A 26,927-nucleotide genomic window follows, 5' to 3' on the forward strand; every position below is an offset into this window, starting at 1 on the left:
CTGGGGTTCTTTAACGTGCACTGACATCGCACAGTACACGGGCCTCTAGAATTTCTCCTCCAAAGAAATTCCAGCCGCCGCGGCCGGGATCGAACCCGCGTCTTTCGGGTCAGCAGCCGAGCACCATAGCCACTGAGCCACCGCGGCGGCTGTGTGTGTGTGTGTGTGTGTGTGTGTGTGTGTGTGTGTGTGTGTGTGTGTGTGTGTGTGTGTGTGTGTGTGTGTGTGTGTGTGTGTGTGTGTGTGTGTGTGTGTGTGTGTGTGTGTGTGTGTGTGTGTGTGTGTGTGTGAGAGAGAGAGAGAGAGAGAGAGAGAGAGAGAGAGCTGACGAGGCAGGGCGGAAGAGATTCCCCAGACACTCACAGGAAACGATTGCGTCCACATGGACCAGTGCAAAGTATGTGTGGTGTGTTGAACACTAGACCCATTTCAAGATTTTGACTAGCACCATCTACAACCAATGTGTTATGCCCGTAAACATTGCATGCTTACTCTACTCTCGGTTACGGGAGAGGCAGAGATTTTTTTTTTCAGCAGTACTATAAGCACGTTTAAAAGCATCTTTGCAGGTTCTCTTTAATGCATGACGAAGAAATTAAAGTACAGCAGGGTTTAGTTTAATAGTTTAAGGGGATTTAACGTCCTGTTATGGTGTTGTAGGTGGTTACGTCATGTTAGGTTTATGGGTTTTAACGCCCCAAAGCGACTCATGCTATGAGAGATGCCGTAGTGAAGGGCTCCGGAAAATTCGACCACCTGGGGTTCTTTGTTGTAAGTGAACGAGCCTGAAAGCGTGCAGCTGCGTGCCGCTGAGAAGGCGCGTGCGGTGTCCGTCGCGTCCGCTGCTTTGGGGAATCGTCACACGTCCCAAAGGGACTCGGGCTATGAGGGACGCCTATAGTGAAGGGTTCTGGAAATTTCGACCACCTATAGTGTTCTTTAACGTGCACTGAGACCGCACAGCACACGGACCTCTAGAATTTTGCCTCAATCAAAATTCGACCGCCGCGGCCAGATCGAACCCGCTCAAGTACAAGAAAGATATTTATTGTTTCTTACACAGGCAAACAAGCCAAAGAACAAGTGACGAGAAAGCTTAGGCAATAATGTGCTTTAAATGCCACGCTGACGGAAGTTCACCGAGAGACAAAATGGCACGAATGGAGCTATCGGCCCAGCGGTCGTAGGATATAGCGGGAACATTTGTGCTCATTTCAGCCGAGTAAGCACGCAATTCGTTAATGCGCCGTGCCCACTGAGCCAAACATGCATGGAAGCACACATATGCAGGAATTCAGATTTGAAGCACCAAGGGACGAGTAAAATCATCATCTATTTGTTTTATCAACATGTCAATGTGGGAGTAAATTGTCGCTTTAATAATTACATGTCTTCTTTGGTCGTGGCTGATGTGAGGCTACGACGAAGATCGTTCGGGCGCTCCCGTTCCATGTCCAGCTCCCGGCGGGAATCGCACCGACGTCCCGCTTCCCCGCAAGTGAGCCGGCCGGGAGGCGATCGGACTACGCGACACGGAACTGGTGCTCCACTTCTTCAATGACATGGATCCCAGATGGCAAAAGGGCCGTGGGAGCACCATGAGCAAGTTGCCGGTGAAGAAGCGAGGCATCAGCTTTGGCGAAAGCCGCCAGCTGGTGCACAAGTTCTTCCTCGTCTTCTCTGACGCCACGAAGGTCGGATGGTGCATGCGGTCCAGGTGCTTCAGTAACAGGTTCCGTCCCAACACCGAGGAGCACGGCAGCAGCAGCAGCCTGGACGGGATCTCGCAGGAGGCGGGCTAGCTGTCCCGCTTCTACGATGATGAGAGCTGGTCCCGGCGCAGTGTCTGTTGTAACAAGACGTAGAAGCCGGGCGACAGCTTGGGCCGAAACCTGGAGCACAAGGCGATCCCGGATACTGCGATGACGATGTGGGCACAGTAGAAAGGGTGCCAGCGGGTGCTGGGCACTGGCGATGGCGACATAGTGCTCCGCGTCGACTGCAATCCTACCAGAGAGTTCTTGGTCGCCATCAGGGGCAGGCATTTCGCATTGATGGCGTACATCAAGAAGAGCGTTCTTGTGCGCAAAATCTGGTCTCCGAAGCAGTGCCAGCACGAAATGAAGGACCATCTCTGGTGCAGCTGTGGGCAACCCGCCGAAGGCATGCGGGCAGTCGCTTTCCAGAAAGCACACGCTAACGGGCGATCGTTGCTGTTCCATATTGAGCGTGTTGGGGAGGCGTTGTGGCAGCGCAGCTGGAATCATAAGCAGAGACAAGTTGATGAGGGACGCCGATTACGTGGGCACAACCGTGGGCTCGAGCTGAGGGCAGCGTTCTCCCGGTACGGCTCTCCAGCTGTGCGAGTTCTCGACGTTTTCCTCTCCGAAACTGGCTGGCGTCACCTCTTTCGGAAGTGTCGAAACGTCGTCGCGTTGCGCTGTACGAGGATCGAGCGTGAAGTGAGTTCTCTCGACTTCGTCTAGCTGCGAAGCGGCGAAAGTGAAAGCTTCGAAGCGGCGAGAATGAAAGCTTCGAAAATGAAAATGGCGACCTGCGACGGGCACGGCACGTTCAGAGCGACTAGCGGCGAACGGAAATTCGATGAAACACGCGCCTCGAGGTGCGCGGGCTTTGAAGCGAACTCCCTTCATCTTTTTTTTCTTCGGGTTTAGCTAAAAGAACGTCCGGATTCTTGGGCTCTTTATGAGCGAGCATTTTTCAGAGCCTTCCGTTTCTGTCAGAAAGCGCGGATGCACGGCTTGTTTTGCGCCAGTGTTGCTCTAGGCTTTTCGTGTCGAAGCTGTGCCAGAAAAAGTGTCTTTTTTGTCCGCCATCTAGTGATTTGCTAGCATTTTGCAATATATCTGATGTGTTTCTCTCAGTGGAGGCTTTTTCATACTTTTAGGGCCCTTCTCCACTCTACTCATATTCATCAAGAATTGCAAAACATGTTAGGAAAATTTTCAAAATGATTTCCGCAGTGCATATTGCAGAAAATTACGAAGACAAAATGTGTTTCATGCTCCTGAAAATTGCACGTGGAAGTTTTTATGGCTTTTTTAATGTTTTTCCAAGAAGTCTGGGGCGAAGTGCGCATGCACAGAATGGAAGGTCCGCCTTGCGTCTTGGGTTAACGTTAGCGGCGAACGCTAATGGGTGTCGACGTGACGAGCGCGGTTAATGCCGGACAGGGAATCCAGGTTGCCCAAGAATCTATGTACAGATCCGGGAAATCCTACAGGGCGTGGTCCCGTTTCGGTGGCACTTCGTGATTGCCGAAATAGCGTGCGCCCAACGCCGTTCTACGTTCAGGCAACATGGCGGCGCCTATCGAAGTTGCATCCAAGTGGGGCCTCTCGCTTCACCTCCGATTCGTCGTTGTCGCTACGCTGTGCCCCACGTTCACGGCAAACTAAAGGCGCACGAAGCTTTCGCTTTGTCTGAACTTGCCTGAATCACAAAATTTGAGCGATAAAGCACCCCGGATTTTCATATTGCTTCCGTGTTTATGGAGTTGCTAGGCTTAGCGAGTACGCGTCGTTTGACGTCAGCAAGCGCGCGAGGTTCACATGCGTGCGCCCCAACGCGGCTCTAGGTTCAGGCAACATGGCGGCGCCCATCGAAGCGGCGCCTCTCGCTTCACCACGGATACGTTGTCGCCGCTGCTCTGTGTACTAAGTTCACGGCAAACGAAAGGCGCACGAAGCTTTCGCTTTCTCTGAAGATGCCCACTCCATAAAATTTTAGCGATTAAATGCGCCCAATTTGTCAGATTGCTTCTGTGTTTACATAGCTGCTGGGCTTAGCGAGTACGCATTGTGTGGTCGCCATAGAGATGGCGGAACGTTCGAATGTGGTTTCCTGCCTGAGTAAAAACACACACTTATCATTTTTGCTCTGGGCTCATGTGTATGCAATAATAACAGTTTTTGATGAAGAAATAAACACATATATTGAAATCTTTATTAACAGTATCTTTTTTGTTTGCCGTAGTGGCGCTGCAATCGATAAACGCAAGTCTGGCCCCGCTCCTTAGGGGAGACTTAATAAATCTCATCTCACTGGGGCCCGCTATTTCCTTCGGGCCCCCAAGCCTTGGGGCCCCCTATTCTAAAACTCTCTACTAGCTGGCATGGAAAAGCGAATGATTGAGCTATAGCTGTTATTGATGTCATTGCATAAGTATTGCTCTAATTTCGTTTTAATAATGTAACCAACACCATTTGTGATGTAGACTGGGACCATAGCATGCAGATAGCCTCTGCCAGCACAAGTAGACGTCCCGCCTTCCCTACAAGACTTCGACGCTTTAATATAGTTTGGTCAGCCGTATATTAAAAAAGCTATAGTTTTCCCCACTGCTGAAAGTTAATGGGTGTGGTCAGCTCTGAGATTCCGCTATGGTAAGAACCGTTCTGGAAGTTATCTTTGGGCTTGCTATTTTGGCAGAGTAGAATGCACATGTGCGGATCTCTATTACAATCATGCTGTTCAAGGACAATAAAAACCTGCGAGTATGTTTTTGCAGGCTAGTTGGTGCCTAAGCATTGTGGGTTTCTTGCGCAAAAGACACGACACAAATGGGTCTACCTCGTTCCTTTGTGTCGTGTCTTTTGCGCAAGAAACCCACAAAACAATAAAAACCAGTGATGTAAAGGAAGGCAGAATGCTTGCGAGGGCTCGTATGTGCCTTTTTTTAACGCTACCACGTTAACGGAAAAACGCAGGTCGTTGAGCAGCAGTTTGCATGTACTTACGGAGATAGCGAACAAGCTTTGTCCCTCACGTATCTGGAGCACATCAGGCATAGGCCTGCACAGGTCTCTCCAGAAGGGCGAGCCGAAAGGTATGGTAGCGCCTCTTCAAGTATTAAGGGTAGCAAGGAACAATAGGGGACAAAATTTGTGCTACCTTCCCCTCTATTTACGCCTATGACAGGTGCAACTGTTCTTTTGCCACTAGTCCAGCTTTCCTGAACATCACTTTTAATTGTGAGGCAACTGTAGAATATTTTAAAACACTGTAGGGGTATATGGCTGAGGATGGTCTAATCTTCCGATGCGCAGCAAAATCTTACTTAACGTGCACTGACATCGCACAGTCGCTCGCACCGAGTAGTTAAGACTACCATAGAAAACCAGTGCGGTTCGTTTTTGAAAACAAATAGCTGAAAACTACAAGTGTCCCGAGGGGGGATCTGCGGATATATTGATCGTTATGGCGCAGACTGACGCTACGCGGAAAATTGCGTTCATAAACAACTTATTGTTGAAAAATGCGCTTGTCCAGAATTTCTGGGTATGAACAAGAAACGTACACACGGTGCACATATGGAAGAGAAAGGAAGGAAGGAAAAATTAGAGTTTGGTTTTGTAAATTTTACTCCTGCGATACAACGAGGACGCTTGCGTGGCGCCCCTCCGAGGTGGCTCAAGGGCGGTGTACGGCAGATGAGCTCCAGTTGTTCGGTTCGATCCGGGAAGCGACGGCTGCATTTCGGCGGAGGCGGAAATGCCCGTATACTGATGTCTGCGTACCTGATAAAGAACCCCGTGCGGTGGGCACTATATGAGAAGCCCTTTATTATGGTGTGCCTCAAAGCCCACAATGTTGTTGGTACCCATTGAACCTCGAGGAGCATATCAACGTTTTCCAGAGGCAAAGTTAGTTTTCGACTTCTGTGGTATGTCGGTGTAAATTAAAAAGCAACCAGAGGAAGTATCGGCAAGTGACACCCATTCAGTGTCAACACAAACAAAATAAACAAGGGAGGGGGGATCCTCAGGGTGCTTAGCGAACGCTTCGACAAGAGGTCTTGTCTTCGTCTGGGTGTCAGATGTCCTTCAGGACGAATAGAAGTCTTCTTGTCGAAACGTTGGCTAAGCACCCTGAGGATCCCCCCACCCCTCTTGTTCACTACGTATGTGTGGTCAAGAGACACAACTTTCTGGCCTCCATCTACCGCGCACTCAATCAGTGATGTCTGTTGTCATTTTTTCCTTATCATTATGACAATTAAGCACTATTGCAAGGTTGGTTGTTAGTGATTCCCTGATGTAGTAGCTAGGAAACGAATGACGTCACCGACGTTCGTTCTCTCCATGGAGGAAGGAAAACCTGGAGAAGAGGATGCGAGGACGCAATTCGTGAAGTCACCGCGCGCCCGGAAGATGCGGTCGCCCCTACCTGAGGCAGCTCCCTCGTCTCCCGTGCCATTCCGCTGCCCGCGGCGGCAACACTGACGCCGCTGCTATTTGCCTCATAAGTAGGCTCGGGATTGATACGTGCCTTCCGACACGCTTTACGCAATGCATCTGACAGACACGGGTCATCTCCTCACATTTCCTTCCTCCATGGTTCTCTCAGATTCACTACTGCAAGGCTAGAGTCTCGTAGCCCGTGTAGCGATGCTCGCAACCGCCGTAAGGGATGTACAGGCACTTGTGGGACGGCTGAATCTTTCCCACGGTCACCGTCCCCTCGTGGCGGGCGCGGCCGATGTATAGCTTCTCGCCGGAAGAAGTTCGGCCGCCCTCGACGGCTCTGTCCGGAACGGAGCCGCCGGAACTCTCCACCCAGTGCACCGAGGCGCCGTCAAACACCAGGACCTGTCGAAAAGAGGCGAGATCAGGGTGCCTCGATGAGGCGAGGCGGGCATCGGGGTACCCGAGGCGGGATGTCAGCGGCACGTGCACAGGCAGATGGGCGTCTAATGCAAGCGCTTGAAATAAAGGCCTTGTTGAAGGGTCGAGGAATCCGCATGATGCATTATTGCGAATTTGTCGCAACAATGCCACATCAAAACGGAGATGTGCTCGTTCCGCCTAAAAAATTCCCTGGTTTTCAGTCATAAAAAATTGCGGGCAACGGAACTGAAGGACGCGAATAGATCGTTAGTTGCTTGCCAGTCTCGAGGAGGGGTGTGACAGTCGCCATCTTCCGCCCTGCGGAGGCATCGTTTCTCATCCAGCAACAATTTGTGAAGCTCCAGAACACGAAAGCAAGAGTTAGAAGGTAGCTGAGTGACAGCTTCACAGTTGACCCCGTCGTGCCCTTCTTACGGCAATGAACGCTTGTTTTGTACAACAGTGGCTGCTGAGAGCACATCCAGCCTGAAAGGCGCAAACGCGAACGGCGTATATCAGACGCACTGACCACCGGCAAGAAGCGTTGCAGGTCCCGAACCCTCAGGCAGTAATCATTCTGCGGTTTTCTTCAGCTATTTCTTTCAGTGGTATCCGCTCATGAAAAGTAAGCGCGGAAGGCAGGAAAAATTGCGAAGGCTGATTGCGGATACCTACGGCTCCGGCTAACGGGTTACATTGGTCACGCATGTTTACTCACGTTTCATTTTAATCCTTTGCTCGCTTTAGGCGGGAACTCTGCATATAGAGACATACTTTTGCATAGATAAGCACAAGAACACGTAGACACGCACGAAAAGCTGGTTGGGACAAACTTACGCCACACTGAAACTCTGCTCACTTCGTAGCTTTCGTAGCGGTGCTCGCCGCCGGCGTAGGACACGTAGCAGCAGCCGTGGGAAGCCACCACCTTGCCTGGAATCAGATCTCCGCCGTGTTCCGCTCTGCCGATGTACGTCTCCTCGTCGCCATCCTTGCCTCCGGGCACCGCGTTGTACGGGACGTTGCCACCATCGGAGTGAACCCACATGATCGTGGGCATGAAGGCCACGGCTTTATGGGCCGACCACACTGCAGGCCGAGGACAGACGAAACTGAGGACAGAGCGAGCAGCAGTAGCCGAGTAATTCAAGCCACCTTCACCCCTATCCCCCCGCTCTCTCCTGACCACTCCTCCGCCTGGTACTCAGTCAGTATACTTTTACGCATTCTTGTATACAGTCGTCTACACACACCTGTCTAAAGCGCTCAAGCGGCACGCTCTGTTGCGCCTTTACGACAGTAACCGCTGCCTGAGTGGCAAATATAGTATTTAGAGACATAAAGAGCTAAACACCATCCGTGTGAATGTTCACGCACGATAGGGTCTTGTTTCGAGCCCTAGGCCACCCGTAAATGACGTAAGTGTACTCTCCGGTGCGCCTCTCCAGCGCTGATGCCGTCTTCAGACATATCGCCGATTCCACCCGCAACCACACTGCCTACAGTCCTCAAGTCGTGATTGCGATTGATGGGAGGACGCGCAGCGTGCTCCGAACGCACCGAAGGCGGGCGTTCCTTTTAACGCGAGGAGGTTCCTGGCGTCAGCGCGTCTGCCCGATGACTGCAGACTGTTAAAGGACTATAGACACAAATTTAAGTGCCTGTTTTCTGCTTTCAAGTGGTGCATTAGACATTAGAATACATAGACCACCGCGTGGCATTCGCCTCGGCACGCTAAATAATCTATAATTGAATTTCTTGTTCATGCTGTTTCGGTTTCGGTTTCAACGACCAAGCGCGCCGATCAGTTTGTACAGCACACACCACAGAGGTCAAAATGGAGGGCAACGTGAAAACATCGTAGAGACATCGTTCCCTCTCGTCACGGAGGAAGGAAATAGTTCTTTCCTTCCTCCATGCCTCTCGTAAACACCTCTCGATTTTAGCTGTTTGGCAGCGCCACTCTTGTCATTTTTCTGAACTGTGATCACTTCGTATATGTGCACTAATGTAGATGGCGCTACTTAATACATTTAAATAGAGTTATTGTATATATACAGTAACTCTACATTTGAAGAATGAGAGCCCGATATTTTAAGAGTATATTTACCAGAAAAAAAGAAGCTCGTAACGTTTCAAGAGCGTGTGCCCTTCATATGCACAATGAAAAACATGACATAAGCACAGCAAAAAACATGACGAAAAAGGTAGCTAAAATCATTCTTCATGCAAAAAGTGCTGGTTACCTGAACAGTATAGCATTTCATTTTCAACTATTTCGAAAAAACGGTAACTTCGATCAGGAATAACTTTTAAACTGAATGAGGGAGATGGATGATATTCTCAGAAAGGAAGAACGATTACACGCTCTCAAACTGTGGAAAAAAGTCACCGCAGCACAATGCATATCCCCGTTTTCAAATATGCCTCTCTAATAAACTAACCTATACAGATATTTCTAAATGCTTAAACAAGCTCAATAGCATCAGATCTCAAGGTATCTCGAAAGGTTTTTCTCTAGCTGAAAGAGGTTTTTCACAACTTTGCATTTCCTGAGGCAAATTGAGCTCAACTGTCATTTTTCATTGCGTTTTCTTTTACAGTTGAAATCAATTTGCAGCTATCGTTAAACCGCACGCATCTTTTAAAAGCAGATGAACTGAGCTTTTTGCAGATATCTGAACCGTATGTATGAAGCTAACGAGCGAGGTACAGTCGACGTACAGATATCACCAAAAATGTTTTCTGTTCACCGTCACAGTTTCTTTTATGGCACGTTGCATGGTTCTAGTCACCTACGGATTACTCAGTAGGTATAAATTCTTCCCCCACCCTGTGTTTGGCTTGGGGGGGGGGGGGGGGGGGGGGTTGCATGGGAGAAGATCGTATGGCTACCAGTTTCGACGCTCTAGGAGCTCAAAACTGTAAAAAAAAAAAAATAGGGGCCACTATGGGCAGCACAAACAACGTGCACATATAAGACAGTCGCTCAAAGGCGAACGATACAAGGCGCTCAATGGCGTAACATTCATTACACCTCAAGTACTGTTAAAGGAGTCTGTTTTTTTTTTCCAAGCATTTTCCTCCATTTAGGCCGAGCACCAGGCCGGAGGCACGCTTGTACCCTTTAATAAACCGGTGGGCAACCGGCGGCACTGGGAATCGAACCCAGCACCTCCCGCATGCGATGGGGGTGCTCTGACCACTAGGCCACCGCTGCGGTGGTTATTTCGTCCTAATGAGACAGCAAAAGCAATTTCAAGGATTGAAAACGAGAAATTGCCATACCGCACATATTATGTCTGAGTGCATCGCAAAATATCTGCAAAGTTGTCTCATAACTTAAAAACAAGACCACACGTCCATATTCGGCAGCACATGGGGGCGGCGACCATCTCGCCCGCCTCGGACCGATTTCACTGCGCCGCTGCTTTCTTCAACGCGATGGCTCGCTCTAAACTGTGCTGTTAGCTTTTATTTTCTGTACTCTCACCCACACGCTGAAATATTAGGGACAAATGCCCCTTGCTATTCAGATAATGAGGCAATTTTTTACCTTTTAAGCCTAACTAACGTTGTGTATGTTATCGTCATAGCAACCGCACCTGTTGAATTATTTTTTTTAGTCATGTGCCTACTTTTGCACTTAATTAAACATTATACATTTTTTCTTCCATTAAAAACAGTAATATACTATTCATATTGTCAGAAACTGAAAAATGTCCAGCCGAGCGCTACAGCGCTTTCAGTGTTTGTCACTAGATGGCGACACAACACAACGCGCTACGCGACTGCTCTGCTGCGGCGGTACTATTACGTACTGAGCGTTGCGTACGCAATGTCGCTACGCTACGTACGCAGCAACTAAAAGTGGGGACGTGGGGAAGCGTGGCAAAACTGCGTTCTGCGCCACCTTTCGCCCCTTGCAGGTATGTCTGTGCCGTCACTCCTACCTTACGCGCGCCGTACGTAGCTCAGAACCGGCGCCAGGCGCAGCGACTCATGGTAAAGAAGAGGGAGCGTACACTTATGTTTTCTGTTTGTTCTCGGCCTCCTCGCAGGCGTGACCACCAATTTTGAATGCTCAAGCGCTGAACGAACGGGCCACACGGCTCCGAATGCCGGGATGACCAACTGCTTATGGTTGAGAAGAGCGTTGGTATACAAAGCCTTCCGCGAAAAATGCGGTTACATGAAACAGAAACAGTAAAAGTTTAACAAAGTTCGGCAACAATTCCTTCAGATGTGTCACGCGCGTGTCCAGCACTCTGCGACTCGGCGGTGCTTTCTGGTTGTAGTTGATCTGCGGGGAACGGGGGGGGGGCGGGGAGCGGGAGCTTCAGGAGTCGCCGTTAAGGGGAAGTGTCGCTCATAGTGCGAACGCAGTAAAACAAAGAACACGCCACTGCGGGCCCCTTCCTGCCCTTCCTCTTTACGCAAGTGGCTGCTTCGCGAAAAGCGGCAACTGTTTGTTTCGCCCTTCTCAGCGGCCGGAGCCGACGCTAGCCGGATATTGAAGCGGCACCTGGCGCCGGTACCGATCTACGTTCGCCGTGCGAAACGTAGGAGTGAGGCTACAGAGATTCTTGCGAAGAAAGAACGGGCGGGAGTGCACCGTTAAAGGCCGTTGTACGATCGCTTTTGAGCCTGCCGGGGCAAGATGGCCGTCCGTCGACTGAGCTGGGGAGCGAGGCATAGGTCGTGGCTGTAGTGGTGGCACCTATGCCGCGAGGCATACTATATTGGCCACATGTTGATATTACGAGTGTTCAGAGCGACTGCGAACTTCTCCGCGTGCAGCAGCGGCGAGCAGCGACAGTTTCCCGAGTTGAAATCGACGCTGATGTAGTTGACAGAGCGCCTCTTCAAACCGACGCAAGACCTACGCGTTGGCGGTGTCACGAAGTGTTTATATGGAGCTGTTTGTGGTTGCTGCAAGCGTTCCTAATTCCTGCGAGGATCATCACGCACAGCGGCGAGCAACAGCTGCTCACGGTGAACTTCTGTGCGTGCATGAGCTGCCTAGCACAGTGACTAGTGTCCGCGTAGTGAAAGTGATTGCGATCGAAGCGAGTGCTTTTACGTCAACGCAGTGAAATGTGCACCTGCGAGAGCTCACTACGCACGCCGTGCTTTCCTAATGCTGAAATGAACGTGGCGTTGTGCAGCTAGTCGCATTCGTTGCGATGGTTGCAGTGATCGCGACCGAAGCGTGCACATGACGTTGTTGCTGGCTACGCATTCGTTACCATTTTGTTCGCGATTCGTGTTGGCACTGTGCTTGAGAATTGCCGTGTGTGCGACGTGACGCGACGCGAGCTTGGCTGCACGGCCGTAGGACTGTTTTGCGGCGACAACAGCGATGTCGCCATCCTTCTGCGCTTTGGTGCTCCATTCAGTACGTTTTGTGATGATGGGTGCTCGGGTTACGACTCGCCGGAGAAACTGTGTAACCTGTGTGAAAACATCGGTGCAGTGCAAATGTATCTTCGGGAGAGTCATTTCTTTTTATTTCCTGCCGGCTGTGCGCACATTTGCCTGTAATGAACATATCGGCGTGATGAATGGGTGACTGAACACTTCCTATAGCCATTTCTGTTTAGGTTATAACAACATGGTATTACGCGATTACAAACAAGAATCATTGCCGCTTTTAAATCACGACTGATTGACAGTGTACAAATCTCTAATATGTGCCAACTCATAAGTCTGTTTTTCATGAGCATTTCAATTGATGTAGCGCAGAAAAAAAAAAAAAGTGTGCAGCAGCTTATGCAATCAAAACTGTCCACAGAGCAAGTTGAGCATAACGAGTCTTGATGAAAAAGAAGAAAAAAAATATTGAGAAAACCTTTGCCATTGCTTTTTTTCTCTTTTTGCTTAGCAGTGTTAAGTCAATATTGACAAATGCTTGGCAGTATTCAGTTTAAGTGGGATGTTGGTTTCCACTGCAATCAGAAAAATACAGTGGTCTTGAAGAACCTCATAGGCAATGACAGTGTCTGTTGTTGATTTTGCTCATGGTCCTTTTCGATCTGGAGATCAGTGCTACGAAACTGGATGTGTTCGCAATGCTATTGTTGCAGAGCTGCTCGCGAAATCGGCTTTATTGGTGTTAAGCGGTTGTTCAGCGGCGCTTCCTGGGTCAGCCGCAGCAGTTTGTATAACAAGACATTCTCAAAGCTTTGAGAAGATCTCGTCGATGCACTTGCATATGTCTGTCTGCTACCACCTTCATTTGCCTGTGACTGCTTGCTACAGACATGACTACTTGCAGACTGCAAAATAAGCCCTGTGGAGCTGGTAAAGCTACGCTAGGAACAAAGACGATGGTAACAACATCACTGCACAGGGTAGCAATTCTTGCTCTGTCGTCGTCTCTTAGCACAGTTTCGACATGCCAACTTGCCACCGGTGCACCCCACAGTACGCTATGATCAAGTTCTGTGAAATTTACAGAAAGCAACAACGGGAAAAGAAGCAGGTTGTATAGGCATATCTAGTGCATGCTGTACAGATAGCTTCCTGCCTTATTATAGCCTGGCCCCTCTGTTTTTAACCCTTCATCACCCAGCACCTATGGCCCTATTTGTGTTGTTGGCATGTGCTACAAATCACCAAACACATTTCATACTCTTGACCCTGCTAGATTGCTTTGGCCCATTAAGTTTTTTCATCCAAATTGGCCAGCTTTTAGAAAACATTTCTGCAATAACCAACTTTTTCTTGTTCTTCACGACATGCACCTTGACTGCAACATCCCGCTATGATGCTTTTGTTCTTTGCTTTGAAAAAGCATGCGATTCCCTCATTTATGTAGGGCTGGTTTTCTCGTGCTTTAACTTGCATCCAATAGCTCTAAACTGGATCCAAGCTTAAACAGCCAGCCTTCGGCAGATTTCCCTTGCCAATTCTTATGCATCCTGCCTTTTCCTGCAATCTCGAACGTCCCCCGAGGCACTCCTTTGGGCCTCAGCTTTTTATTACTTGCATTATTACCGTCCCTTCAGTGTTTTGTCACATGCCTTAACTGACAGCTATATGGGGTCTGCCATATTGCAATCAATACCAGCATTTCAGTTCTCCAAAACAACATTTAGCATGCCCTGGATTGGCCTGTTTGTTAATGTTACTAAGAATGCACTAATATTGTTTTTTTATTGTCAGCATTACATTTTGCCAACTTATAAGGCCTTCCGATAAAGGTATATTCACTGTATACTGGTTCAAATACCTAATAATCCTCATACACCCACCCACAACTCATGATATTTACACTCGACATGTCCTTAGTATCACCGTCTTCCAAGTTGCTTGCGTTCAAATCCCCTGTGTGGCATCAGCTTATGTATTCGACTGGCACATGCCACAAAATCTAACTTAACTAGAATCCTGGAATGAGTTCAGACCTGAGGCGCTTGTTTCATTCTCTCAGACTATTTTTGAAGCTCCAGTGTAACAGCACTAAAAGTGAATCTTCAAATTTCTGCATGTCGTGCAGAAACTGCAGATTTTTTTAAACTGTTTATTGTCACATAACCAACTAATCTGTTCTGAGTCATGGTTCCTTCTGCACTAATCGCACAAGCAGTGTTGTGCCTCAGTTAGCTCATGCCACTGCATTTCAAGATTCATTTTTGTTTTTGCCACAAAAGTCTGGAATGGCCTTCCAACTCACAGGGCTTACTAACCTCTTGACCTTTGAGCTACTCACTGCAGAAATCCATGCAGTAAATGATGATGTTCATCCACTGAATTAGGTAAATCCCCCAAGGTGAAGATTTGTGATAAGGGAGTAATTACTCATTAGCATCCGCTCAAGTGGAGCCATAAGGCTACAAAGAGAACCTACAAAGCTTTCCTTTGTAGCGGTATGGCTGTACTTGGATGCTAATGGTTAATTACTTCTTATTAGTATAAATTACAAACTCATTAAGTTCTTACTTGGTGTATCATGTTAGCTCACCACTCAAGTATTGTCATTTAGTACTGTTTAGGTATAATAAATGTTAAAATAAGTAATTGTAATAAAGTGCTTAGCCACTTGCTCAGCTCAGGAAACCAATACAATGCTATCTTATGCGTAAGAACTATCCTCACAATCTATTTCAAGTAATATTGGGGCAGATTTACACAACAGTTTTGTCGGACAGTATACAGTTGCATTTAGGCTAACTTGCACACTGCACAAGCTAGGTCTAGCCAGCTAAACTCGTGCACTGAAAAGCTAAGCATGCATTACTGTGCCTATGTGTGTCAGTCTTTCCTTGGCGCTTCTCTCTTATCGTATCTTCAGGTAAGCAAGACATCGACTTCATAACATGGCTCAGTGAGAATGCTGCAAATGCATACATATGCATGTGACTTTTATACATTCAGGATAGTGTTTACAGGACTGCTGGTTCATCTTAAACACAAAAGCCGTCAACTTCAAGTTGCATTATAGAGATGCAAGAAACAACAAAAGCCATCATTGCTTTTCTGTTTTTCTTCGGCATTCTTCGGCCTAACTTCATATTGCTATTTTCCAAATCTCTGTTGCCTGTCAATGCCTCAGTTAATTTCTTTTTTTGAAAGCAGACTGGCAGTGTTATAGGTATATTTTGCTGAACATGTTGATAGTCAACAACTATCTAAAATTCAGCATATGTTAAGTGGTATGAAGATCACTTAACAGTTAGCAATGTTCACTTTTGCTTGCTACCTTGGGAAGTGGTCATCGTTACATTCAGCCATTCTACATTTTACTGATCAGTGAAAATAAGTTTAGACATTGCTTTAAGGCTGTATCAGAGAACATATGCATATATACCTGTCACATACTTAAACGGCTTATTTGTAAGTTCATTTTATAGCACGACATCATAGCTCCCTTAATTACTGGAAATCCAATTTTACAAATTCTGCTTGAGATGTTAGTGTTGCATTCTTTGTTGCATTAGTCTTTACATTCACAGCGACATTTGAGAATGCTTTGGAGTTGCACAGAATATATGCCAGCTTGTTTTGTACATGGCAACAATGACATGGCCTTCAGCAGAACTTCCCATAGTTGTTTTCAACACTGCATTCTGGCTTGTGCGACTGCAATATGAGCTCAGGAAGGAATGCTAAACCACAACTTGATTGCCCGCTGTCACTGTGCAGAACAAAGCCATGCCCGTTTAGCCCAGTGATGCACGTCTTAGCCCCTTTGCAGCCACATTGGCTTTAATAATGGCGTGAAAAACATGACAAAAATAAATCATTATTGTTGCATTTTCACTGTTCTGTGAAATGCATAACTGCTTTAATTATAACTGATTTTACCTGTTCCAATTAGCTGGAAACATAACTTCTCATGTCCATTAGCATTTGTGTTTGACAGCAGTGTTGTGCTAAATTGTGAATGTTAAACACATGCACAATTAACATACACCCCCACACGCACGCACACCTTATATATTGAATAGGTAAGCATGTCTTTTGCAGTAGAAGACCATTTACATATTACAGTGACAGTGCAAATTTCTTGGGAAAGGCTGCAAGTGAAATTATTTTTTTTCTCTGTCAGTAATGCAAAAACACTGAAGTTATTCAAATTTTCATTTTGAATAACTGACTAAAAATTTTAAGTATGCAATCGTAACTATTTTAAAAATGGGATTATGCCGATAGTAATTACGGACGGTTGTTAGCAGCCTGTACTGCAGTGTGGCCCGATCGAGAATTCGCAGTAAGAATCGCGTCGTCGCAGCGAAATCGTCAGGGCAGCGTAACTTTCAGAGCAGGCAGCATTCTGTTATTTTGGGGCCGGAAATCACGGTCCGTTGTGAGAACGTATCGTCGAACGGGGACGCGATGTGACGCGTTTTTCAGTCTCTCGGGTAGAAATGATCCAAACACGTATCGTTTCCGACGGCATCGCTTCAGATGAGCAGACTCGCCTTCGATCTTGCAAAGTTTTGTCGCGAATTGTTTCGCGGCCGTCAGGGTCGTCTGAACCGAGATTCGTGCCCCTCCCAGCCCGAATCACAGCCGACCACGAGTCTACCTTCGACGAAAATCCCGCAGCAAAAGAAACGTTGACGCAACGGATATTGTCTTGAATACGCCGCATTTAATGTGGGTAATTTCTACCGCAAGATATCTGCGTGTTTCGCTACAAACACATGCCTGTACCGCTGCAGGCGATTAGGCGGGCGGCACTACCGGGAGCGCCAATCGGAACGTTCGAACCATCCGTCTCGTCCACCAGCAGCAAAGTGATCGTACAACCACGGCCGCTCAATGGAGAGCGCACTCATTGTGCGGCCGTGGTACAACACCATTCCGCCCCACGCCCGAGCGGAGGCTGAAAGCGAGCGGATCCGCCCAAAAAACGATCGTACAACGGCCTTTAGGTGGCGCGGAACGCAGTTTTGCCACGCTTTCCTGCGTCCCGCAATACTAGTGCATACATACAGTTTACTTTTTTTTTTGTAAATGATTGTGCGCAGTGGTCGCTCGCGGGCACTTATTTTCGGACAATCAGCCTCGCGTACGTAGCGTCCTGTCTCGGACTAATCGCGCGCGCGGCACACTGCTATAGTGCCTAGAATATACTAGGCAGTATATTCTACGCACTATAACACTGCACTAGCGGCCGGGGTGCTTTTCCGTTTGAGACCGGATGGCGCCACAGGCGCGCATGATTACGGGCCTCGTAAGTCGCCTGCGTGTACGCAGCGACGCAGCAGTGGAAATATCGCCGGTGGGTGCCGAATGTGTTCTTCCTACGAAGATGTGGAAAGGCAGAGGATTACGTGCTGTGCTGTGGACCGCAAAGATCGGGACAGAGAGCTAAAGGTGCGGGATGAGATCGTCTGCGAGCTTCACGAAACCGCGTTCTTTTTCATGCACCCTTTCTGAATGTGCGAACGCCACAAACACGCTCCCAGCGCTAGATATATCTAAAAAGAAAGGTTTCGATGTTGGAAAATCTCCGAGGGCAAGTGCACAACAAAGCCACATGAACAAGATGTTCCACCGTCGAAACCGTCACGGCGCGTGCTTTCAGTTACTGTCATTGCATATTCGTGTGCAGCGAGACCTCATTGCTAATAAGTTATGGGTGTGCGACCAGTAGTAGCAGGAGCACACGAGGCCGAATTAGGAACGGAAAAGAAGGACAACTTACGCTCCCCTACATCTACTGTATACATTATGCAGTGCACAGTCATACGAGAGGACAACGCTTACCGTTAAGTCCGTGTATTACACGCCATCTTGGTGCTACTGTTAAACTTCGCTCCGAGAAGCGTGGTTTTCGTGGACCATATCTAGAATAAAGCATTTGCATTATACTGCTGATGTGCTGGGTGGTTGTCCCTTCCTCGCTCTTCATGCAAGACAATCACTAAAAGTGATTCGCAGGCCAGCGCTAACAGTGAAGCTGATTACTTACCACCGAGCACTTACATATCTGCATATCGAGCATGGCGTGTACTCCAAGTTTATGCGTGAGGCTTGCATAATTGTGAACTTCGTGTAGCATGAACGCGCTGCCATGCGCGCGTTATGGCAATTATATCGCGGAATCCTTCGAAACGACTGCGCGCCAGCTCGTGAAGGCTGCTTCAACTCCTATGGTACTGCTACCATGATAGTTAACATTTGTGTATATATTTATTTTTGTCTCCTTTCTGTGTTTAACAAACCAGTAGAAAATATTTTAGTTTCCCTAAGTACCGTTAACAGGTTGCAAACAAATGCGTACGATGTACATATGAACGTTTTAGAGCCGTGTCTGTGTGCATGTATAGACAGCGACCTGCGCTGCTGCAGGAGCATTGAACCTTGCCATTTTAGATAATAATAAAAAAAAACATAAGCAAAGCCTTCAGTGGAAGCAACGACAAGCATTCAGGCGATCCATTCGTTGGTTCAAACTGAGAGGATCTCTGCGACATGAAGCCCGACCACTTTCTGACGCCTCAAGTGATCAAATTGGGGTTCTCACATGTCCTTAAAAGCTTTGGCGAAATCCCAGTGTCGTCTCTCCAATCCTTTACAACCGAATCAGTCGAAACACTGGCTGTCGGAACAGAACCATGAGACGCAGCAGCCGCCGCGACGAGGCTCGCGCCGAGCAGTCACGAGCCTTATTACCAGCGTTATCACGTGATCAAAGATGGCAGCCCTATGATATGACGCTGTAAAGCGTCTATACCATCCGAGGTAGCACCCACGGAGCGTTCATGTCATGTGTGCACTACCTGGCAAAGAGCAAGCGGGAAGTCAAGCCCACCTGCTCGATGAGCGCACAGAGGCTGACCATTGTTATGTCACGGGTGCGCGTACTACCGCGCGGCCACAGGAGCGCCTCGAGACTGTCCGGGATGATTCCCAGCGCCCTGTAGGCCGCGAGCATCTCGCGACGCGGCACTGCAGAAGCGGCACGGCGAAGGAGCATGTGCTCCAATGTCTCCGCTCGACGAAAGTCCGTGGCGCACCCGTCTTTCCCTGGGCCACACGCAGCCGACGCGCACTCGGATGATCATCGCGTGCTGGAGGAGCGACAATGAGCGCGCTCCGACGAGAGAAATGCGCTCTCCTCGCGCGATGCGAGGGTCCGGGTGTTGCTGACGGAGGTGGTCGTAGATCACCGCACGCACGTCTTCCAGGGTGAGCGGTTCGTCGCTGGGTGGAAGTTGATGTGCGGCGGTGGCGAGCTCGTCGGCTTGCTCGTTGACGCGGATGCTGCAGTGACCGGGCGCCCACTGCACGCGAATACTGCATCTACGCTCCGCGAGACGCTCAATGCTCTCGCGTAACGCGCAGAGCAACGACCGGGAGTCTGCAGGCGCCTAAAGGCGGCACGGGAATCACACAGCACCCACCAGTCGTCCATCTCGTACATCGTTGCTGTTCAGCACACGCATGGAGGCGAAATTGAGACGATGTGGAAAAGTGGAAATGGAGGCGAAGTCAATGCACGTTGAAAAACCCCAGGTGGTCGAAATTTCCGGGGTCCTTCACTACGGCGTCCCTCCTAGCCCTAGTCACTTTGGGGCATAGTTTTTAACGAGCAGACCATGTACCGTATAGACTCGTGTAATGGCCGCACTCATGTAATGGTCGCACCCCTAACTTAAAAAAAAATCGCGAAAAAAATATAATTAAAAATTACTCGAGTAAAAGCCACACCAAGAATTTCAGGAAGTTTGGCAGTGTCATCTATTGTATATGTATCAGCAGCGCGAACACCACACAGGAAGAAGAAGGAGAAGAAGGTAAAGAGCGCTGAACTTCCAACTTTTATTTGAGCAGAAATTGAACCCGCACTTTTATACACATACCAGGTAAAATCCCACCAGGGGGTAATCAAGGCGTTCTATCGAATTGGGACCAACACGATGTCCAGGGCATCAAAATGATAACTACTATCACACTATACAAAGACTTCCATGAAAAGCACGAATGACATGCGGAAAAAACAAGACAATGTAAAAACAGGGCTGAGTGTGCGCGAATGGAAAAAAGGAAAAACAGGGTTGAGGACGCGAATTTTGCTAAAACCATGAGAAGGCAAGAACACGGTAAAAAGGTAAAAACAGGGTTGAGTGTGCGCAAATGGAAAAAAATGGAAAAACAGGGTTGAGGGCGCGAATTTTGCTAAAAGAAACAAAGAAAAAAACATGAGAAGGCGAGACACGGTAACAACGTAAGCGATGCGAAGGGATGAGCGCCAACAATTAACACGGCTAGAACTAAAATGCAGGGTGCCCCTAAAAACCAGGTCAAATCAGGTAAAACCAGAGAGAAAGGTGATTTCTTTTTCAGATAATGAGATGGAAGGGGTGCTTACGCAACCTTCTTTGAGCCCTGAGATGTAGGTAGCTTCAATAATTTCGCGTGTTAATTGGTTTTTATGTTTCTTTAAGACGGTTGCTTTCTTAAAATGAGGAATGCACTTCTTTTGGCTGTCACATACGCTGCAATGGGCGGGCAGGTTCCTCAACGGCGCCCCAGTTAGATCGTTCCCATGTTCCATTAACCTTTCGTTTAAGCATCTTCCTGTTTGGCCTATGTACGCCTTACCGCAAGCTAAAGGTATAGAGTATACAACACCCTCCGCACAAGGCACAAAAGGATCTCGGTGCCTGGTTGTACAGCCACTATTCTTTTTCTTTTTATTAACTTTGTTGCACAGGCTTGACAGGCGCACAGGGGCTGAAAAGACTACGTCTACGCCTGCTTTTCTGCCAATTTTCTTCAGATTATGCGAGATATGGTGCAGGTATGGCAGAACGGCGACCCTTTTGTTCCGCTGTCGCGTATCATCCGGGGCTTCACATTCATGCTTCATACTTATCAGGACTTTTTTTTGCAACAGACGAAAGGAGAGATTGCGGGTATCCTGATTGCTTCAGCCTCAGCACTTGGCTCGAAAAACTGTCCTGCAACCTGTGGTGACACGATTTTGTGAGTGCGTTCTTAAAAGTTGACTTCACTATGTTCCTTTTTACAAGTTTTGAATGGGCTGAATCGTAGGGTAGGATGGGCTTATTGGCTCTTGGTTCAAATAACCAGCACACATGGTTCTCTCCGAAAAACAACTTTAACTCTAGAAACCGCATCGCGTTTTGTTCTGGGAATTCATGAGTAACTTCAAGAGGTGATATAGTATTAGAAAAAATGTGGAGGACTTGAGTTGCTTCTGTTTTAAAGGCTTCAGTGTCGCAATCTAAGAGGACCAGGAAGTCATCGACGTACCGGAAAATTTTTAGAACGCTTGAAGACTCAAGCTTGTCCTTCAAGGATATGTCATGCATAGCGAGGAAAAGGTCGCTCAAAATGGGGGCGATGCATGACCCTATACATATGCCTTGCTTTTGTATGAATCTCGAACCGTTCCACTCTGCCACTGTTGATTTTAGGTAAGCGCATAGCAATTCAATGAAGCCATCCGCAGAAACGCCACACTCATTTTGGAAGGCCACCACACCGTGTCTATCGATGTGTTCGCGACGCCATCGATAGACACGGTGTGGTGGCCTTCCAAAATGAGTGTGGCGTTTCTGCGGATGGCTTCATTGAATTGCTATGCGCTTACCTAAAATCAACAGTGGCAGAGTGGAACGGTTCGAGATTCATACAAAAGCAAGGCATATGTATAGGGTCATCAATCGCCCCCATTTTGAGCGACCTTTTCCTCGCTATGCATGACATATCCTTGAAGGACAAGCTTGAGTCTTCAAGCGTTCTAAAAATTTTCCGGTACGTCGATGACTTCCTGGTCCTCTTAGATTGCGACACTGAAGCCTTTAAAACAGAAGCAACTCAAGTCCTCCACATTTTTTCTAATACTATATCACCTCTTGAAGTTACTCATGAATTCCCAGAACAAAACGCGATGCGGTTTCTAGAGTTAAAGTTGTTTTTCGGAGAGAACCATGTGTGCTGGTTATTTGAACCAAGAGCCAATAAGCCCATCCTACCCTACGATTCAGCCCATTCAAAACTTGTAAAAAGGAACATAGTGAAGTCAACTTTTAAGAACGCACTCACAAAATCGTGTCACCACAGGTTGCAGGACAGTTTTTCGAGCCAAGTGCTGAGGCTGAAGCAATCAGGATACCCGCAATCTCTCCTTTCGTCTGTTGCAAAAAAAAGTCCTGATAAGTATGAAGCATGAATGTGAAGCCCCGGATGATACGCGACAGCGGAACAAAAGGGTCGCCGTTCTGCCATACCTGCACCAAATCTCGCATAATCTGAAGAAAATTGGCAGAAAAGCAGGCGTAGACGTAGTCTTTTCAGCCCCTGTGCGCCTGTCAAGCCTGTGCAACAAAGTTAATAAAAAGAAAAAGAATAGTGGCTGTACAACCAGGCACCGAGATCCTTTTGTGCCTTGTGCGGAGGGTGTTGTATACTCTATACCTTTAGCTTGCGGTAAGGCGTACATAGGCCAAACAGGAAGATGCTTAAACGAAAGGTTAATGGAACATGGGAACGATCTAACTGGGGCGCCGTTGAGGAACCTGCCCGCCCATTGCAGCGTATGTGACAGCCAAAAGAAGTGCATTCCTCATTTTAAGAAAGCAACCGTCTTAAAGAAACATAAAAACCAATTAACACGCGAAATTATTGAAGCTACCTACATCTCAGGGCTCAAAGAAGGTTGCGTAAGCACCCCTTCCATCTCATTATCTGAAAAAGAAATCACCTTTCTCTCTGGTTTTACCTGATTTGACCTGGTTTTTAGGGGCACCCTGCATTTTAGTTCTAGCCGTGTTAATTGTTGGCGCTCATCCCTTCGCATCGCTTACGTTGTTACCGTGTCTCGCCTTCTCATGTTTTTTTCTTTGTTTCTTTTAGCAAAATTCGCGCCCTCAACCCTGTTTTTCCATTTTTTTCCATTTGCGCACACTCAACCCTGTTTTTACCTTTTTACCGTGTTCTTGCCTTCTCATGGTTTTAGCAAAATTCGCGTCCTCAACCCTGTTTTTCCTTTTTTCCATTCGCGCACACTCAGCCCTGTTTTTACATTGTCTTGTTTTTTCCGCATGTCATTCGTGCTTTTCATGGAAGTCTTTGTATAGTGTGATAGTAGTTATCATTTTGATGCCCTGGACATCGTGTTGGTCCCAATTCGATAGAACGCCTTGATTACCCCCTGGTGGGATTTTACCTGGTATGTGTATAAAAGTGCGGGTTCAATTTCTGCTCAAATAAAAGTTGGAAGTTCAGCGCTCTTTACCTTCTTCTCCTTCTTCTTCCTGTGTGGTGTTCGCGCTGCTGATACATATGGATCGCAACCAACTAGCCCGACAGATGGTGTTAGTCATCTATTGTGCGGTGCAGAAATCCAGACCGTTTTGTGGTTACTGCCGCCAAGTGGGGCGCAAAAATTGAGCGCTGTTGAGTTACTGTATATGCACTGTATATGCTAATACAGTAACTCTAAAGCGCTGCGCATGTCGGGAACAGCCAAGAATAGCCAAAGCCAATTTCAGACTCAGCCGTCTGTTCGCGCTTCTCGTTTTACTACCTTTACTACAGTGCTCTAGAATATTCTAGAGCACTGTACCTTTACCTCGCTCGCCCGAGGCCTATCATGTGCAATCTCGAAATCGGAACGCATCGCTGCCCTGATTTGCCGCGGTTTCGTTCGAGACCGTGAAAGAAAGTTTCAAGGTGACTGACATATCCAACAAGCTGGACGGCTCGGAGGATGTCTTCATCTGGAACAAGGACGAGCCCGAAATCCCGACGAGTTCGGCGAAGGAGGACGAGGAGTGTTTTGGCAATAGTATAGGCAGGTACCACCAAAAATATTTATTTTGTTGTCTTTTTCTCTGTGTGGTGGCCGCACCCCCGATTTTCACCCCAGATCTCGGAAAAAAAAACGTGCGGCCATTACACGAGTCTATATGGTAATGCTCCGCCGTCGCGCTTAACCTAGCGCAACAACCAGCGATAAGAATAAACTTCCACTAGCGTCTTTCTCTAACGGTTCCGCTATTTAATTTTCGCTACTTTTTTATTGCCTTTAGCGTTTCATTCTCCAAGAAGTGCTTCACCCGTAATTAACGGCCATTTGTGCGGTATTTACTGGCAAATCAAACGCTAAGGCTGACAAAAAACTCAAGTTAAACTCTAAGTGATATTTGACCGCACAGGAATACCGCATTATATCACCGAGGAAATCAGTTTTTATACATAGAAAATATTAACTGAAAAAAAAGAAAAAGAAAACAACGAAAACGTTGTTCTGCATTAAAAACCGGAAAAAGTGCCGAATCTTCAAGAAATAAAAAAGTTGGAGGAGACACTTAAGCCCCGCCTTAAGTGTATGAAGCGATGGCGTAATGGGTTAATTCCCATATATGCAGAAGGTCATTATACTCTGTACATTCATAGATCCGTGGGAGTCCTCATACCCCATCCTGGCGCAGTGGTGCAGCGGTTAAGTGATGCGCCACTGCCCTGCGATGACAGGTGCTGCAACCGGTGGGCCTTGTGCGACCCAGGTTGCTCTTCCCGAGCGGCCAATCATGAATTTAACTGTCATAACCAGCACCACACCTTACCTCAAGCATTCGATGGAATCCGAGGTACACGCGCAACAGGACGAAGTCAAAGGGTCAGGACTGGAACGAGCTCATTTTTTTTCTATAACGATCCACAAAAATTTCGCACCTTGTGTGTCCTTTCTGGTTCTCCGTCGAAGTGCGACTCGATGCTTGAATCGGAAGTTACTTCGAAACTCTTCCACACACTGTCTTTCTGCGCGGAGACGGAGTCAGCGCAATTGCTTTACATGACCCTCCAGGCGAAATTGCCAAATCGAGGGGGGGGGGGGGGGGTGTTCTTGCTTCGCGCGTGGTAGTCATATTGTGCTGCATGCGATTTTCTTACAATTTTTCAGCACACTTTCTTGTAGGTAATTTAGAATTCAACAAGCAACTCTTTGTATTATCCACGTGAACTTAGCAGTCGACATACGCGTTAGTTGTTTCCGAATGACGATCGCAGCACGGAGCTTATTTTGTCGCAAGTCGAAAGTTTTCCGATAGCGACAGCATAGCACCCGATCTGAGGCGTTATCGCGGACTGCGCAGTTCTGCTGAGCGCAGCGGTCTACTTTGCAGTAGATAAAATTTCGACCACCTGGGGATCTTAACGTGCTCTGAAATCGCACAGCACACGGGCGCCTTTTGCGTTTCGCCTCCATCGAAACGAGGAACCCATTTCCTGTTTTTAGTGACGAGGCGCGCCGGTGTGCTTTTATTCGCAATCGGTCTGAAATGCGAAGAGAGCAAGTTTAACAGCAACGCCGATGATAAGGAGAGAAAAAAAAAGGTGTAATTTAGAAGTTCTCAGCACCATCAACAACTAGAGTGCTTTAATCGAGAGAGAGGGAGAGCGAGGGAGCGTGAGAGAATTCGTTATTCAAGGCTGGAGCCGCGTCCTTCGCACGTGCTCATTTGATTAACACTCTATAGGCTCTGAAAACATACTGTGCCCTGCACATACAGTGGTATATGTTCGAGGTGCACTACGAGCAGGCTCTCATAATGAATCGCTGGACTGTTATCTCTCAGAATAATAAGCAGTGCATAAGCGAATGATTCGAAACCACGTACCCCAGTTCGGATTCATCGCGTCCCGAGCACAGCCCCCCGCTGAACGAAGGGGATTCCCGCTGAGTCGGTCAGTCAGTTTGTAGGTTAACTGCCACGTCCGCGCGCCGATTCTCCACAAACTCCACAGATGACGGCACAACACTGAAAAAACTTAAAGCGACGCGAGCTGGGTGCGGTGGTGTCTTTTGAAGCCCGCGCCAGAACGCTGCACATCCCAATGTGCTGTTGGAGTAGCTGGGGTTTCGATGCCAACTCTGGCGCACGGAACGCAGTGTGCCAAGAATGAATAGAGGAGGCGCTGGCTGGGAGGAGGAGATTAGGAGGAGAGTGCACGAGCAACACACTCTTCTCTGCGTGACTCTGGCCCGTCCAGAGGGCACCACACTACCACCACAGCGCGGGGGTTTTTCATTGCCGCCCAAGTTCGTGTGATCGAATCCTTGAAACGTCGGCCACATATAGACGCAAGCGAAATACGAACACGCCCGTGTGAAAGAACCCGTAGTGGTCGAATTTAATTGAGAGCCCTCCATCACGATTTCTCTCATTGCGCACGGGTGGCTTTGGGACGTGAAACGCACTTACTTTCTGCAGTGCATTGCCAGCAACACTAATCACTGAAATTTATACAAAGGGAAAGCCATATAGCCAAATCCAAGCAGTAGTAATTTTATTATGCATTGAATATGGAAGGAAAAAGAATTTTTGCTACCCTCGCTTCTGCTATCGCTACTGGAAGCACCTGAGCTGGGGCAGCGGAAATGAAAGGATAGCAGGCAGCGTGTAGGAGTGAGAAGAAAGAGGTGAGGGGATAGTAGAAAGGACAGGGGGAGGCAAATCCAAACCCAAAATCCAAATTCAGTGCAGCCACTGGGCAAGACAACGAATATATCTGTTGCGGTAGTAGAACGAAACTCGGCGCGACGTCACTGAACAGCGTAGTCATGACTAGCAAAGCTATTACATTACATTTCGTTTGAAGGCGATATATCGACGGCTGCCTGAAGGCTCTTGTACAAGGTTCCCCACTGCTGAAATCACCAGCGAGTGTGCCTTCTTGCCCTTCGTGTCAACGCTAACGAACCAAGTTACCTCCGTTGTCGCTGCACCTTTTACGCGTCTGTCTTCGTTCTCGACAGTGCTCACGATGCGCTAACATCTTTCCGAATAATTTTTCTTCCTGGTC

At 47.9% G+C, this 26,927-nt stretch overlaps 1 protein-coding gene and 1 long non-coding RNA gene across 2 annotated transcripts; one reads left to right on the forward strand and one right to left on the reverse strand.

The window, feature by feature from the left end:
• Window positions 1-5,856: 5,856 nt before the first annotated feature.
• On the reverse strand, window positions 5,857-26,619 carry LOC149350184 (pfs47 receptor-like). The gene is made up of 3 exons (XM_089579157.1): window positions 25,742-26,619; window positions 7,489-7,718; window positions 5,857-6,611 (listed from the first exon to the last, which is right to left on the reverse strand). The coding sequence occupies exons 1-3, from the start codon at window positions 25,755-25,757 to the stop codon at window positions 6,375-6,377; spliced, it is 483 nt and encodes a 160-aa protein (XP_089435283.1). The 5' UTR covers window positions 25,758-26,619; the 3' UTR covers window positions 5,857-6,374.
• LOC149350185 (uncharacterized) lies at window positions 10,454-14,875 on the forward strand. Its single transcript, XR_016290258.1, has 2 exons — window positions 10,454-10,558; window positions 10,691-14,875. It is a non-coding gene; the product is annotated as an uncharacterized LOC149350185 (long non-coding RNA).
• Window positions 26,620-26,927: the final 308 nt, after the last annotated feature.

Source organism: Amblyomma mixtum, chromosome 3 (assembly GCF_055824585.1).
Source record: "Amblyomma mixtum isolate Tamu chromosome 3, ASM5582458v1, whole genome shotgun sequence".
In the NCBI taxonomy this organism is placed as follows: domain Eukaryota; kingdom Metazoa; phylum Arthropoda; class Arachnida; order Ixodida; family Ixodidae; genus Amblyomma; species Amblyomma mixtum.

What these genes read in the sequence shown, in the direction of transcription:
- LOC149350184 (XM_089579157.1), bottom strand. An exon ending in ACCGCTACGAAAGCTACGAA is followed by an intron (nt 6,612 to 7,488) that starts GTGAGCAGAGTT and finishes TCTTTTCGACAG; the next exon opens with GTCCTGGTGTTTGACGGCGC.